The following is a 13,526-nucleotide window of genomic DNA, read 5'->3' on the forward strand; positions in this document are numbered from 1 at the left end:
ATGATACTTTCTTTTCATTCTTCTTAGTCTTTTTTTTTTTTTTTTTTTTTTAATGCTGGCACAGGGATTTGAACCTCACATTCTTGTACTCTTGTTTAGCTTTTTTGCTCAAGGATGGCATTCTACTAGTTGAGCCATACCTTTACCTCCAGCATTTTGCTTTCTAATTGGAGATTTGTGTACCTAGACTGATTTCGATCCTCAGGTATCAGCCTCCTGAGTAGCCAGGATCACAGGCATGAGCTACTAGTGCCTGGCTGTCTTTTTCCTTTAAGAAATTTCTCCTTTTCTTTCCTTCATTTTTACAAATTATTGTTCTGTTTCTAGTATTAGCTAATACCTACCCCCACCAACCGCCAGTGGTTACTGTGGGAATTACGAGTATACATGTTTAGTTTATTTCAGTGTATGTTGAAAAAGGTACATTTCAGTGTATCATAACATCAGAACAATATAGAATTGTTTTCCTTCCCTCATCTTTTTGTTGTTATGGTTTTATGGTTTACTTCAGTATGCTATTCTGTAGTAGGGTTTATAGAGAAATTATAAATTCTTATAAAGAAATTTATGTTAAGGTTGTCTTTTTTTCTGTTTACCCTTATATTTACCATTTTATTTTGTGTAAGACTTACATTGTTTTCTTTTTATAGATCCAGGTTTCTTTCTTTTTTTTGAGGGAGTGGTATTATTTTTCTTCTGTTTGAAGAACTGTAAAAACATTTTTTTTTTTCCCTTGGTGCCAAGTTTGAACTCAATACATTGTGCTTGATGGGAGACTTGCTCAGCTGGCGCTGGGCGGTTGGCCTTCCCCGATTACTTTTGGAGATGGAGTCCCATGGATTTTCCTGTCTTGACTAGCTTTGAGCTATTCAAACTACCATCCTCTGGATCTTAGCCTCCTGAGTACCTAGAATTACAGGCTTGAGCCACCAGCTGGACTTCAGCAATTTTAAAGTGCAGCTCTACTGGTAATACTTAATTTAAAAAGTTTTCAGACTTAAATGTGCCTTAAAATATTTGTGCACTATAATTCTAAAATTAACGTTTTGCAGTGTTTACTTTGTTTCCTATCTGCAACTACTCATTTTTTTAATCCTTCTGTTAATTTGGTTTTTCAAAAAAAAGTTGCAGATGTTAGTGTACCACACCTTGAACTTCAGCATTCATATTTTTAACTAAAACTTATGTAGAATTTAATATACTGTTCACTTAAATACTGCTGTGTAACAAATTGTCTTGGATGTATTTTCATAAGCACCAGCAGTTATTGACACCACTTACAAATGTCTAATTTGAGGATATCAGCTGGAATGTGGCCTGATCAGTGGAGGCTAGAATCATCTGAAGGGCTTGCTCATTCATGCACCTGGAGATAGAAGCAGGTTGTCAGCACGTGACATGTTGTTTTTACATATAGTTACTTGACTGCCTTGCCATATGTATGGCTGAATAGATTCCTTGGGAGATCATTTCAGAGGAGCAAGAAATTGATGCCTTTTTTTATGACCTAGCATCAAAAGTCACAGAACTAATACTGTACTGTTTTCTTTAGAGGCATCGTCGCTGAGGCCAGTGTGGAACTTTGTTATGGAACCCAACTAAATTTGCTGGTTCTGGTATTCCTTCAAGGCTGTATTTATTAGAGTCTGTCTAGAGACAATTAATAATAAAATAAAAGTAATAAAAGATAGTAGCAGTGATACAGCTCCCAGACAGCCAAGAGATTATGAAGATAAACAGTTGATATTTACTTTTATCTATCTTCATATATTTAATGGAAAGTTCCAGAAACAGTTTATGTCTTAAATTGCCTATTGTTTAGAGTAGAATGGTGAAATTTTGCACTGTCCTGCCTTATCCTGCCCTGGATATGAATCATTTCCTTTTTTAATTGATGTCCACTTGGTTATAGATAAGTTGTTAAAGTTTCACAGTGTTTTTATTAAGGTAAACCTTAGTTTTCTATCAGTGTCTTCAAAAGTGCAAGAGTAGTGATGGCAGGCAGCAGTTTAAATATGCCAAAAAGAAGCTACCAAGTTTTCCTTTTAAGTGTCTTCTAACACCATCACACAGAAAGAAACGTATGCAGCACAATAAGATATTTCGAAATTTACATAATTTTTATTGTATTTCTTGTAATTATTCTTTTACTAGAGTTTGGTATTATCTGCAGTTTCTGGCATCCACTGTGGGTCTTGGAACATACGCTTGGGCACGTGGGTGACTAATGTTCTGTGTTGCTAAGCTACAATGTTCAATAAGTGGGTCAAATGCATTTTCACCTTCTGATGGCTTCCCCGTCCCCCTCCCCCCATAATAAGTTGATGAGCACCTGTAGTTAGCTGTGTGTGGCTTCTTTCATTCAGCATACTTGTGAGATTATTTCTTGGGTATAAAAGTTGATTTTTTTTATAGTAGTTGCCATGTAGTATTCTGTTTTGGAGTTTTCCGCTTAGTTTTCTGTTGATGGACATTTTCATTTTGGTTTGGGACTATTAAGAGTATTGCTTGGTGCTGGTGACTTACACCTATAATCCTAGTAATCAAGAGGCTGAGATGTAAGGATCACAGTTCCAAGCTGCTCTGGCAGGAAAGTCCATGAGATTCTTATTCTCATAAACTGAAAGTGGACCTATATGTAGCTCAACAGGTAAAACATTAGCGTTGAGCAAAAGAAGCTTAGGTACACCTAGGTAGGCCCTGAGTCAACCCCAGGACTAGCACACACACACGACTGTTGCTACTCTAAGCACTGCAATAAATGTTTTCTTGTGAATATGTCCTTATATCTGTTTGTACATAGCGAAAAATTCAAATCGTACAGTATGCTTATGAAAATTTCAAATCATACAGAATACTTATTTAGTTTTAGTGAATTTTGGCAATGATTTTTCTAAGGAGTTGTACTGATTTTAATTGTATTTATAAATTAATGTACTATATTTTAAAATCTGGAAGATTCTTTGGGAGAAAGATATATTCTTGTATGAGAAACAACTATTTGGTTATTCTTACATATTTAGTATTTGAAATAGCTAGTGAAATTGGCATTGGATTATATTTATGTTAATTTTGGAAGAAATGATCATCTTATTTAGCAAGGAATTGCATTTGGGACTAGCTCATGATAGTGTCAGGCCATGGACCTCATTCCTTTCTTTCTTTGGTTTCAGTGTGGTACTGTTGCTCAGGATGTTTTTTATTTTATTTATTTTCATTTACATTAGTTAGACAGATTGATAGCCTTTTAGATAGGGGCTCCTTTTTTTTCTGGGATGGCCTGGTCCTTGATTGTCCTTCCCCATAGCTTCCTGAATAGCTGGGCCACAAGGATGCATCACCGGCTTAATTGGTTGGGATAGAATCTATCCTTCTCCCTGTGATGGCTTTGATCCCTGATTTTCCTGGTCTGTGACTACCAGGCATGAGCCACTATACCTGGCTGTGCAGTAGACTTGGTACATAAGTTGGGAACAGGAGTTGGAGAGCACAGGGAAGCATTTGTAAATGAAATGTCTTGGGAAACAAAGCCATTGAAATTGGAGTTACACATAGGTATTATGTGATTGCCAGTAATTTGATGACTGGATTCGATTAGATTTGGTATATGATGATGGTATGTATCTTTTGTGAGAGAGCGGTAATGCTTGAATGGTGGGTGGTAGGGACCTGGTGGCAAGGGCCGCAAACAGTATGTGATTGAATAGGAAATGTATTTTCAACGACAAGTCCTAGAAATGTTTGAATATAAAAGTGATATAGTTAGATTTTTTTAGGAGGATAATTGAAGCAATTAATAATTCTACCAGGTTAGATACAACCAGATAAAATGAGGAGGCACTGTATTTTGGCAATGTAGGTAAGCATGGGAAAAGAAAATAATTTTTTTTACAGGCTTTAGAATATATACCAGAAGAGATTGCAAGGTAATGTGCACAGCGTTTAGATTCAAGTGAATTTGAGTTTAGTTTGATTTCTTAAATTCACAGCCTCATGCTTGATCACTCCTAGCTGGTGCCTTACCACTTGAGCCATCCTTCACTCTGGCTTTTTGCTAGTTATTTCTGGAGATGGATTCTCATGGACTTTTCTGCCTTGATTGATTTTAAACTAATCCTCCAGGTCTTAGCCTCCTGATTAGGATTATAGGCATGAGCTATTAGTGCCTAGCTTAGATTTGAATTTTAACCTTGGCAATTACTAAAAGATCTAAAATGAGATGTCTGAATTTTATTTTTTTTTAAAGATGTCATTCTGTAATGTTGGTTAAGCACTGGAAGCACACGAGCAAATGATCTACATATTCCGTAGAAGTTTCATGTAGCCGAGAAGAAAAGGCTACACTATAGTATGTTTTCTCCAGACTGTGTATACAGTAGTCTTAACTGACATTTAGTTTTATTCTTGGAGTAACTAAAAGCCATCAGAAGATGATAGTTGGAGGATAGTTGAAATGTGGAGAAATTCCTGTGGTAGAATTGTTAAAGCTTGGTAAGTAATTTGTTATACTGAGGAAGAGAGGCTTTAGAATTATATGCTTTTCTGATTTTGGCAACCAGTACCTCTGATAAATCTTGCTCTTCTCTTTACCACAGGTGAAGTCAGGACTTTGTAATACCTCTGCCTGTATTTTTAGTTTACTATCATTGTAATTGTGCAATTCATTGTGATTTACTTGTGGCCCTCCACATGAAGACTAGAGATGACTTTTTTTTAACTAACTGCATTTTCTTGCACCTAATAGATACTTAAATTCCAGTTGATAGATTTTGAATGAAAGACTTGTAAGAAATTGATGACCGACAAGTAGTGGTTAAACTAAGTAAAAATAAAGGGAGAAAAGAAAGAATGGCATTTTTTTGTACATAACTTGGAGATTAGGAATATGAAGAGTAGAATGAAGTGTGTTGGGGGGGTGCACATGCTTGCACACGGGTTGTGGGGCTTAAACCCAGCCTGCATGCTGTGCCTGAACTTCTTTTGCTCAAGGCTGTCTGCTATGTGAGCCCCAACTCCACTTCTGGATTTTTGGTGTTTAATTGGAGATAAGTCCCATGGACTTTCCTGCTTGGGCATCTGTCAAACCCTAACTCCCACATCTGAGTTTAGCAAACATGCTAAGAAGATACAGTTGCATGTCTTTGGTTATTGGTAATTGCAGTATTATAACTATAGATAAGGACTTCAAGCTACATAAAGGTAGAACAGTGGTAATGGGGCAAATTAAAAATTCAGATTCATGCACTAAATTAGAATCATTGCAGGTCCATTCTAAGTAGGTGTATGTTTATAGATTCCTCAAGTAGTTCTACTATAGACAAGTTTTGAAAGTTCTCTGGGGTCTTAAAATTTGGTTTAACTTCATTAAAAATACCGCAGGGTATTTTATTACATCAGCCTGTAGGACACTGGGTGGATTTCTTTGTGAGAATTAGGTCTTAATTATGATAGAACAGTGAAAGACTTGAATTCCTGTTTATAAATGAGTTAAGAATTTACAAAGATGACTTTGGGGCTTGCTCTAAGCTTTAAAATAAGTTTTTGTTTTGTAAGCATTACAATCAGTAGATTTATTGAGAAAACAACAACTCCAACAATATGTTGAGTGTCAGCAAGACATTCTACAATTCTTTTTTCTTGTGTGTATTTGTGTTTACTGGCAGTAGGGCTTGAACTCAGAGCCTTAAATTGTTACTTGGCCCTTTTTGCTCACAGCTGGCACTGCCTACCCCATATCTTCAATTCATCATTTTGCTAGTTAATTACAGATATGTACTGCTTGGCTGGCTTTGAACAATGACCGTCAGATCTCAGCCTCCTGAGTAGTTAGGATTACAGGTATAAGCCACAAGTACCTGGTTTCTATATTGTTTTAGTACATGGTGTCTCTAAAAACAACAGTCTTTCCCTGTGGACTCAGGTCAGAGGATCTGCCCCTGGTTGTTACTCAAGGCGGCAGTGTATTTATATCCATGTTTGTAGATAACATATTAAAAGCAGAATTACTGTAGGTATCTGAAAGGGATTAGAGGTATAGAGTCGGTTTTCATATGTTTTTATCCTATGTGTAGTGTGAATAGAGTAATTAATGAACAGGAAAATGTTACCTTTTGGATAAAAACGGGAACTTGGCTCTGCCAAGTTCAGGCTACAGGGCCTGCTCAACCACCTTGCCTCTCATACTGGCAACAAGCAGTAGGGTAATTTGTCTCTTGATGTATTTTTGGATCTTCTTAAATATTTCAGAAGATGGAATTGCTTTTATTTTATAATGAAGCTTAGTTTTAAAAAAAAATTGGAAGTTTATCCAGTTTTCTATGTAAAGAGAATTGAGTGAAGTGTTTTATATTTTAGGTTAAAAATATGTCCTAAGAGCCTGATTTTAGAATTCACCACCTCCTCAGAAGTTTGGCAAAGTAATGTTATATTGGTTTTATTGTTTGAAATTCAAATTGCATGAATTATCTTAATGCCATATTAGAATAATGACATGTTCAATAAATTTGAGCACTTGTCAATTTAAAAGCATTTCTGTAAGTATTGAATGTGCTACCAGGTAGACTATATGAGGGACCTAAGTGGGCTGCTGAAAGAATTTATAAGCAATTAGTACAATACGAAATATAAAATGATACACGTATAGAGATCGAGGATGTAAGTTTGGCTGTTAGACTGTGTAGATTAGTAATCACTTCCATTTGTAAGCACATTATATGCCAGGCATTGTTGTGGCTAATTAGATGTTAGCTCATTCATACTAATGACAGCTTATATTACTGTTAATTCTGTCTACATAGAAACTGAGATTCAGTAAGGTTACGTAATTTGCCCAAGATTTCTCAGCTAGTAAATGACCATGCAGGCATGAATCCCAGCCTTGACGTTGGAACCTGTTTGTATTCTGCTGAGCACTGTGCCTCATAAACGAGGGGACTGGAAGATAGTATTTGACGGTAGTCGTTCTAAAATTACAGGTAGCTTGTAATTATTTGAGGTCAATTTGTCAGCTGCAAAATAGTTTATCTTTCTCATTTCTGTTTGTGAGTTGGAAGTTGGTCTTAGCCTCTGGGATCTCTTAAGTCCACATACTATTTCAGGAGAAACGAAGAAAGACCTGCCTTGAGTACATTGTGTATTTCAGGAATGTCATTGCTTCTTTATTACTTACTCAGTGATGCTTGCATCCTTCTTAGGAATTATGGCTAAGATAGGAAATAGAGTTACTTCTTACAGGGATTATAAATTCTATTTACTACAATCCACTAAAGTTTGGTCAACTGTAACCCTTATCTGGATTTGAAGCTTAGTCTTCCTAGCTGCCTGGCTGTGAGCTTAAGCACGGATGTTTCAAGCCTTCATCTGGTGCTGGGTCCATTTGTTACTAGTGTGAAGGTTTTAATTATGAAATTTCCTTCTTCTTAATCATCTCATCTTTGCTTATTTTGCTTCTCAGATTTGCTTTGATACATAGTTGGGTAGAGAAATTTTAAGGGGAAAATGATGGCAAGAAGGATCTTTACATCCTGGGGTTTTTTTACACGTGATTTTTTTTTTTGGTCAGAATCATATTATGATTGAAGAGGTCTGCTAAATTTCAGTCAGGAAGTTTGGTTAAGACACTGCATGGAGTAAGAAAGATACATACTTGGTCAAGAGAGATGTATTTGTATGTTTTGTTTTAGTCTTTCATAAAACAGAATGTAATGGGTTTGTGACTGAGAATGAGTAAAACATAGTTTGGTAAAGCACTCCAGGTATTTTTGCTGCTGTTAGATGACTACTTAATAATGCACAGTAAGTGTGTGTGTGTGTGTATGTGTGTGTATATTTAGAATTTGCAACCCATTGCTCCTTCACTTTAAGAATCCTGTGATGAATCATTAGTCTCATTGAAACTGTTGCCATATTGTTATACATCCTTTTTCATCTGTTATATTCATTTATTTGTCATAAAACTCTGTATAGCAAAACTAAGCCAAAACAAAACCTCCAACCCCTCAGTATAAAGTTAGTAGATCTTGATTTTAATTTCAAAATTGACTCTAAAATCTTGGGCAAGTCAATCACCCTGCATCTGATTCTTATTAGTATTAAGTTGTTGTGAGACTTTTAAACTATGATCAGAGTACCTTGAAGACTCTTATACTACATAAAAAGTACAAGGAATTTTTAAGGATAAGCACCTTACCCAAAGTGCCTGAGACATATAGTCTCAGATTTCAGTTTTCAGTGCTTCTCAGATGTTTCAGATTTCAGTGCTTTTCAGCTTTTGAAATATTTTTATAGACTTTGCTGGTTGAGTATTCCTAATTCAAAAATCCGGAGACTGAAATGCTCGCAAATGTACAACTTGAGTTGTTGACTTGGTGTTTCAGACATTTTGAACTTTGCGGGCATATTTCATTTTAGGGTTAAGGATGCTTATCCTATATCACATTTTCTCAAGAGAAGACATTTTAAAGAAAATTACATACTAGCAAAGTCTTCAGAAAATTTCCTGTGATAATTATCCTTGTGATACATTTTGTATGAATACCTGATTTACAGCTTCAAAGATTATTATTTGAACAATGAATTGAGTTTATATATTAAGTGTTTCTAACTAAAGATTTGTTTAATTTATTAGAGTTACTAAGCCTACGCTCAGATCAAGTTAGCAGCTAGACTGGTGTGACAACCTGTTTTTAATCAGTGACTCAAAGCTGTGATCACCCTGATGTCACCGAATGGCCACAGCTTGTAAAAGGTAATTTTGAACGTTATTTTACAGCCTTTAAAAGGCTGTCATTGTAAAGTAAAATACATGGTATACATACAAACAAAGAAAATGTATAGTTAGCAGGAACATTGTAAAAAATAGAGGACCTAAGAATTGACCTTTTATTTATTTTTTTCTTTCTGTACCAGTTTTGGGGTTGGAACTCAGTGCTTCTTGTTTTTTCTTGACTTTTCTGCCCAATGCTCATGCTCTACTATTTGAGCTACATTTCTACCTTCTACTTTTTACTTGGTAATTGGAGATAGTCTCTGGGAATTGTCTGCCTGGGCTGGCTTCTAACTTCAGTCTCCAGATTTCAGTTCCCTAAGTAGCTGGGATTATAGGCATGAGCCACTAGCACCAGCAAGAATTTACTTTTTTGTCCATTTAATTTTCCTGAAATGTTTCAGTGCTTCGCTCCCATTCCTCTCCATGAGATAAGAAACTACCACCAAAGATTTGTTTACATGGATAAAGAAGTATTAATCAGGATTCAGGTTTTAAAATATGAACATTTTACAGAAGATATGGAAAATGTCTTAGTGTATGCTTTATCCCCCCCCTCCCCCCGCACCCCTTTGCCGATACCAGAACTTGAGGCTTTCTGTTTGCTCTGCTTGCGTGCTCACTACCACTTGAGCCATGCCTCTAGTCTAGCATTTATTGGTTGATTGGAGATGGAGTCGCATGCTTCTCTGCCTGGGCTTGTTTTAATCCTCCAGATTTTAGCCTCTTGAATGGCTGGAAATATACATGTACATACACACATACATATATGCCACCATGCTACCATTACCCAGCTCTGTATATTGTAATAAGCCACCAGTGCCCAGCTTAGTATACATTGTAATCTATGCCTTTATGTGGCGGAAGTTAAAATATTTGTCTAGAAGTTTTTGCATCTTTAATGAAAATAATAAGCTATTCTCTCAGAGAGTTACAGTGGTGTAAAAGTAGCTTTATAGAATGCAGTAGCTACACTCAGTGTTATTGGAAATGAGTCAGCATTTGAACTTACTAGCTCATACTGCAGTATTTAGATTAGTGGTGTTTTGTGGTCATATTTTCTTGTTGTTTAATGACCATATTTTCTCTGCTTCAATTAAGACCTAAAAATTGATAATCCTGAGATTTATTTTTTAATATAACTTTAAAATGTTTCTATTTAAAACTGTCTTTCTGGTGAATCTCCTGGCAAACTTTAGGATATGTCATAGGTTTTTTTTTTAAACATCTTTATTTAAAAATTTTTTCCTTTGTTAAATCTTTTGAATTTTTATAACATTTTCTAAAATTAAGATCATGTACAAGACTCTTACTATAAATACATTATTTAGGAGCCAAAATGTAGATTGGGAACTATTAGAAGAGGAGATAGATATGTGTATGTTTATACACATATCTGCATGCTTATATACATATACACGCATATACATATATATATATATGCCATGTTTTGCGAGTTTGAGTCTTGATTTTAGAATTTTTTTTTTCTTTTAATGATACTAGGGTTTGAACTTGCTAGGCAGGCACTGTACCACTCGAGCCATACTCCTACCCCCTTTTACTTTAGTTATTTTTTACATAAACTCTCAAGCTTTTGCCTGGGTCAGTCTTGGCTCCAGCTCACAGATTTTTACATACTTCTACCAAGTAGCTGGTATCATAGGCAGGCGCTACCATGTCTGGTATATATGTTGAGGTGGGGTTTTGCTAGCTTTTACGTAGGCCACACTCCTGATTTCTGTATCCTAAATTGCTGGGATTATAAGTATGAGCCACCACACACAGCCACAGACTAATTTTAGAGTAACTAATTTAGAATATTAGAGAAATCACTGTAAGCAAGGGTGTCTGGAAATTTATTCAGACATGTACTATGATTATTGAACACGTTTCTGTTCACTTCTCTCAGGTTTAAAAAAGCTGACAATTTGAATAGAAAGCAACTTATGTTTCAGACCCATGACAGATTTATTTTAGGGCTAATTATCTTTGAATTCTCACTGCTCTCTTGACTTTCTAGACTTGATTGGCTTAAATTATTTGGTTTGAAATAACTGGTTTTTGATATATGTAAACATCAATTAGTAATCTAATATGTTTACAATATTTTGGTGCGATTTTGTTACTAATACATATTTGCTTCTTTAGGGAACATAATTTGGGAAAAAACCTGTAGTTGCCTTTTGATGATACAGTTTTTTGTACAGTTTCAGGATCTTAAAACTTGGAGCACTTACTTATTGTTCTTTTGAGATGGATTAATTTCCCTTGTTTTATCTTTTTACATGTTCATTTGGAACTTTTTTTTTCTATTTACCTGTATAAAAGCTTCTAATCTGCTTCTCTTTTCTCAGTGCCAGTATTTGTTTTGTAAGCCGGCAGTTTTTCCTTAGAGTATGACATTTGATGCTGGATGATTACACAGTCAACAATGAGTCAGCTGGTTATCATGAAATTTGTGTTCTGTTTTGGGGATTCGAGTCTGGAAGCAGTCTTGTATTTACCTATGGAACTGGTAGAGAGCACATGCATCATATAGGTGATTTGCTTATTCCCTTGGGGAGACAGTGCAGAAAATTTGTATTGATGTCATTGCTGTGACACTGTTACATTTATTTGGCCAGTCCTGGGGCTTGAACTCAGGGCGTGGGCACTGTGTCTGAGCTTCTTTTTGCTCAAAGCTAGCACTCTCCCACTTGAGCCATAGCGTCACTTGTGGCTTTTTGTTTTTTGTTTATGTGGTACTGAGGAATTGAACCCAAGGCTTTGTTCTTGCTAGGCAAGTACTATACCACTAAGGCACATTCCTAGCCCCACCTGCCTCAGTGGTTAGTTCCTATATTATTTTGTATAGATTGAAAATATAAATAAAGGTCTTTTTGCATTATTGACTTAGAATGTTGAATGGATTGTGATGTGTAATTTTGAAATCCTAGTATAGAAATGAGATTTTCTTTTAAGTGAGGAAATTTAGGATAGAGCTGATTTTTTAAGATTACTTTTTATCTCTTGTGATACTGAGTATTGAACTTGAGGCCTCCAGCCCACTAAGCAAGTGCTCTACCACTTGAGCCAAGCTCTAAGCCCTTGAAGATTGTTCTGTTTAAAAAAAAATTAAAATTAAAATTCTATAGTCTAATACATTCTCAAATCACTTCCTTGTATGGCTGTTTAAAGATGTGTGTGTGTGTGTGTGTGTGTGTGTGTGTGTGTGTGTGTGTATGTATGTATGTATGTATGTATACGTATGTGTGTACACTGGAGCTTGAACTCAAGGCCTAGATGCTGTCCCTGAGCTGCTTTTTTTCTTTTTTTTGATCCGTGTGGGGACAGTGGGCCTGGGCACTGTCCCTGAGCTCTTCAACTCAGGGTGAGTGCTCTACCACTTGAGCCACTGCGCCACTTCCAGTTTTCTGGTGGTTGATTAGAGATAAGAGTCTCACAGACTTTCCTGCCCGGACTGGCTTTGAACCTTGATCCTCAGATCTCAGCCTCCTGAGTAGCTAGGCTCCCAGCTTGTCCCTGAGCTTTTAAAAAAGTTAAAGGCAAGTGGTAGAGCACTCACCTTGAGCTGAAAAGTGCAGGGACAGCAACCAAGGCCAGAGTTCAAGCCCCACAACACACACACACACACACACACACACACACACACACGCAACAAGGCCAGAGTTCAAGCCCCACAACACACACACACACACATACACACACACACGCGCGCGCAAGTGGTAGAGCACTCACCTTGAGCCGTGCAGGGACAGCACCCAAGGCCAGAGTTCAAGCCCCACAACACACACACACACGCACGCATGCACGCACGCGTGCACGCTCAGCTACTTGAACCACAGCTCCCATTTCCAGCCTTTTGGTGGTTAATTGGAGATCAGGTTCATATTTTCTTGCCTGGCTTCAAACCATGATCAGATCTCAGCCTCCTGAATAGCTAGGATTAGAAGAATGAGCCATACTTAAATGTTTGAAAAAATCATTTAGGGAATTTGTAATCATTAGAAATAGGTTCTTACATTATTCACTTTATAACATTGACTCCTACCGGTGATACTTTTTATGGAGTAAAAGAGATTTTTGTTTGCTTTTTTAAGATAGGGTCTCATCATGTAGTTGTGAGTGGTCTTGAACTTGAGATCCTCTTGCCTCAGCTTCACTAGTGCTGAAGTTGGGCCACTCTGTTTGGTTCTGAGGTTTCTTTTTGTTGTCATTGTTTGTTTTAAAGTAACACACTAGGGATAGGAAAAATTGTTCCCCAAAATGAAAGTGAAAAACTTCTTAATGCCTTAGAATTTTAAGACTTCATATATATTTATATATTTAGAAATAAAACAGTTGACAACTATTTTAAACTAAAGTTAGTTACTGAATATACTGCAGATGATACACTTTCATTTTTGGCAGTTACTGGGGTTTGAACTTACAGCCTTGTACTTTGTAGTCTGGCACAATACCACTGAACCACACCTCGAGCCCTGTTTTTCACTGGTTAGTTTTTAGGGTAGGGTTTGGCTTCCTGCCATGAGCTCCCCAAGCAGCAATCTGCTAACTTCAGGTTTTCCGTCATCATTGGACCACTGTATCTAACTTTCCTCCACAGCAAGAGTCTTGGACTTTTCTGCCAGTACTGGCCTGGTACTGTTGTTCTCTCATTCTCAGCATCTGTTGCTTGGGACGACAGGCACAGGCCACTGTGCTTAGCTATGTGTTTTTGAAGGGTCTCATGTACTTTTCTGTATATGAGGCTGGCCTTGAG

At 36.7% G+C, this 13,526-nt stretch overlaps 1 protein-coding gene across 9 annotated transcripts in view; it reads left to right on the top strand.

Annotated features, from left to right (window-relative positions):
* Positions 1-13,526, top strand: part of Ube3a (ubiquitin protein ligase E3A) — a 75,602-nt gene that overhangs the window by 12,767 nt on the left and 49,309 nt on the right. For 6 of the 9 annotated variants that reach the window (XM_042697483.1, XM_042697477.1, XM_042697482.1 and 3 more), the window contains one exon: positions 8,627-8,746. The exons of the other annotated variants lie outside the window; for them this stretch is intronic. Coding sequence is in view for 5 of the 6 variants with exons in the window: in XM_042697477.1 (XP_042553411.1) it covers positions 8,727-8,746 (20 nt within the window). In the remaining variant the exon portion in view is untranslated. The remainder of the gene's footprint in view (positions 1-8,626; positions 8,747-13,526) is intronic. 9 annotated transcript variants of the gene reach the window in all.

The sequence above is a fragment of the Dipodomys spectabilis genome, unplaced genomic scaffold (genome assembly GCF_019054845.1).
Source record: "Dipodomys spectabilis isolate Male_0828 unplaced genomic scaffold, ASM1905484v1 ptg000219l, whole genome shotgun sequence".
NCBI lineage: Eukaryota > Metazoa > Chordata > Mammalia > Rodentia > Heteromyidae > Dipodomys > Dipodomys spectabilis.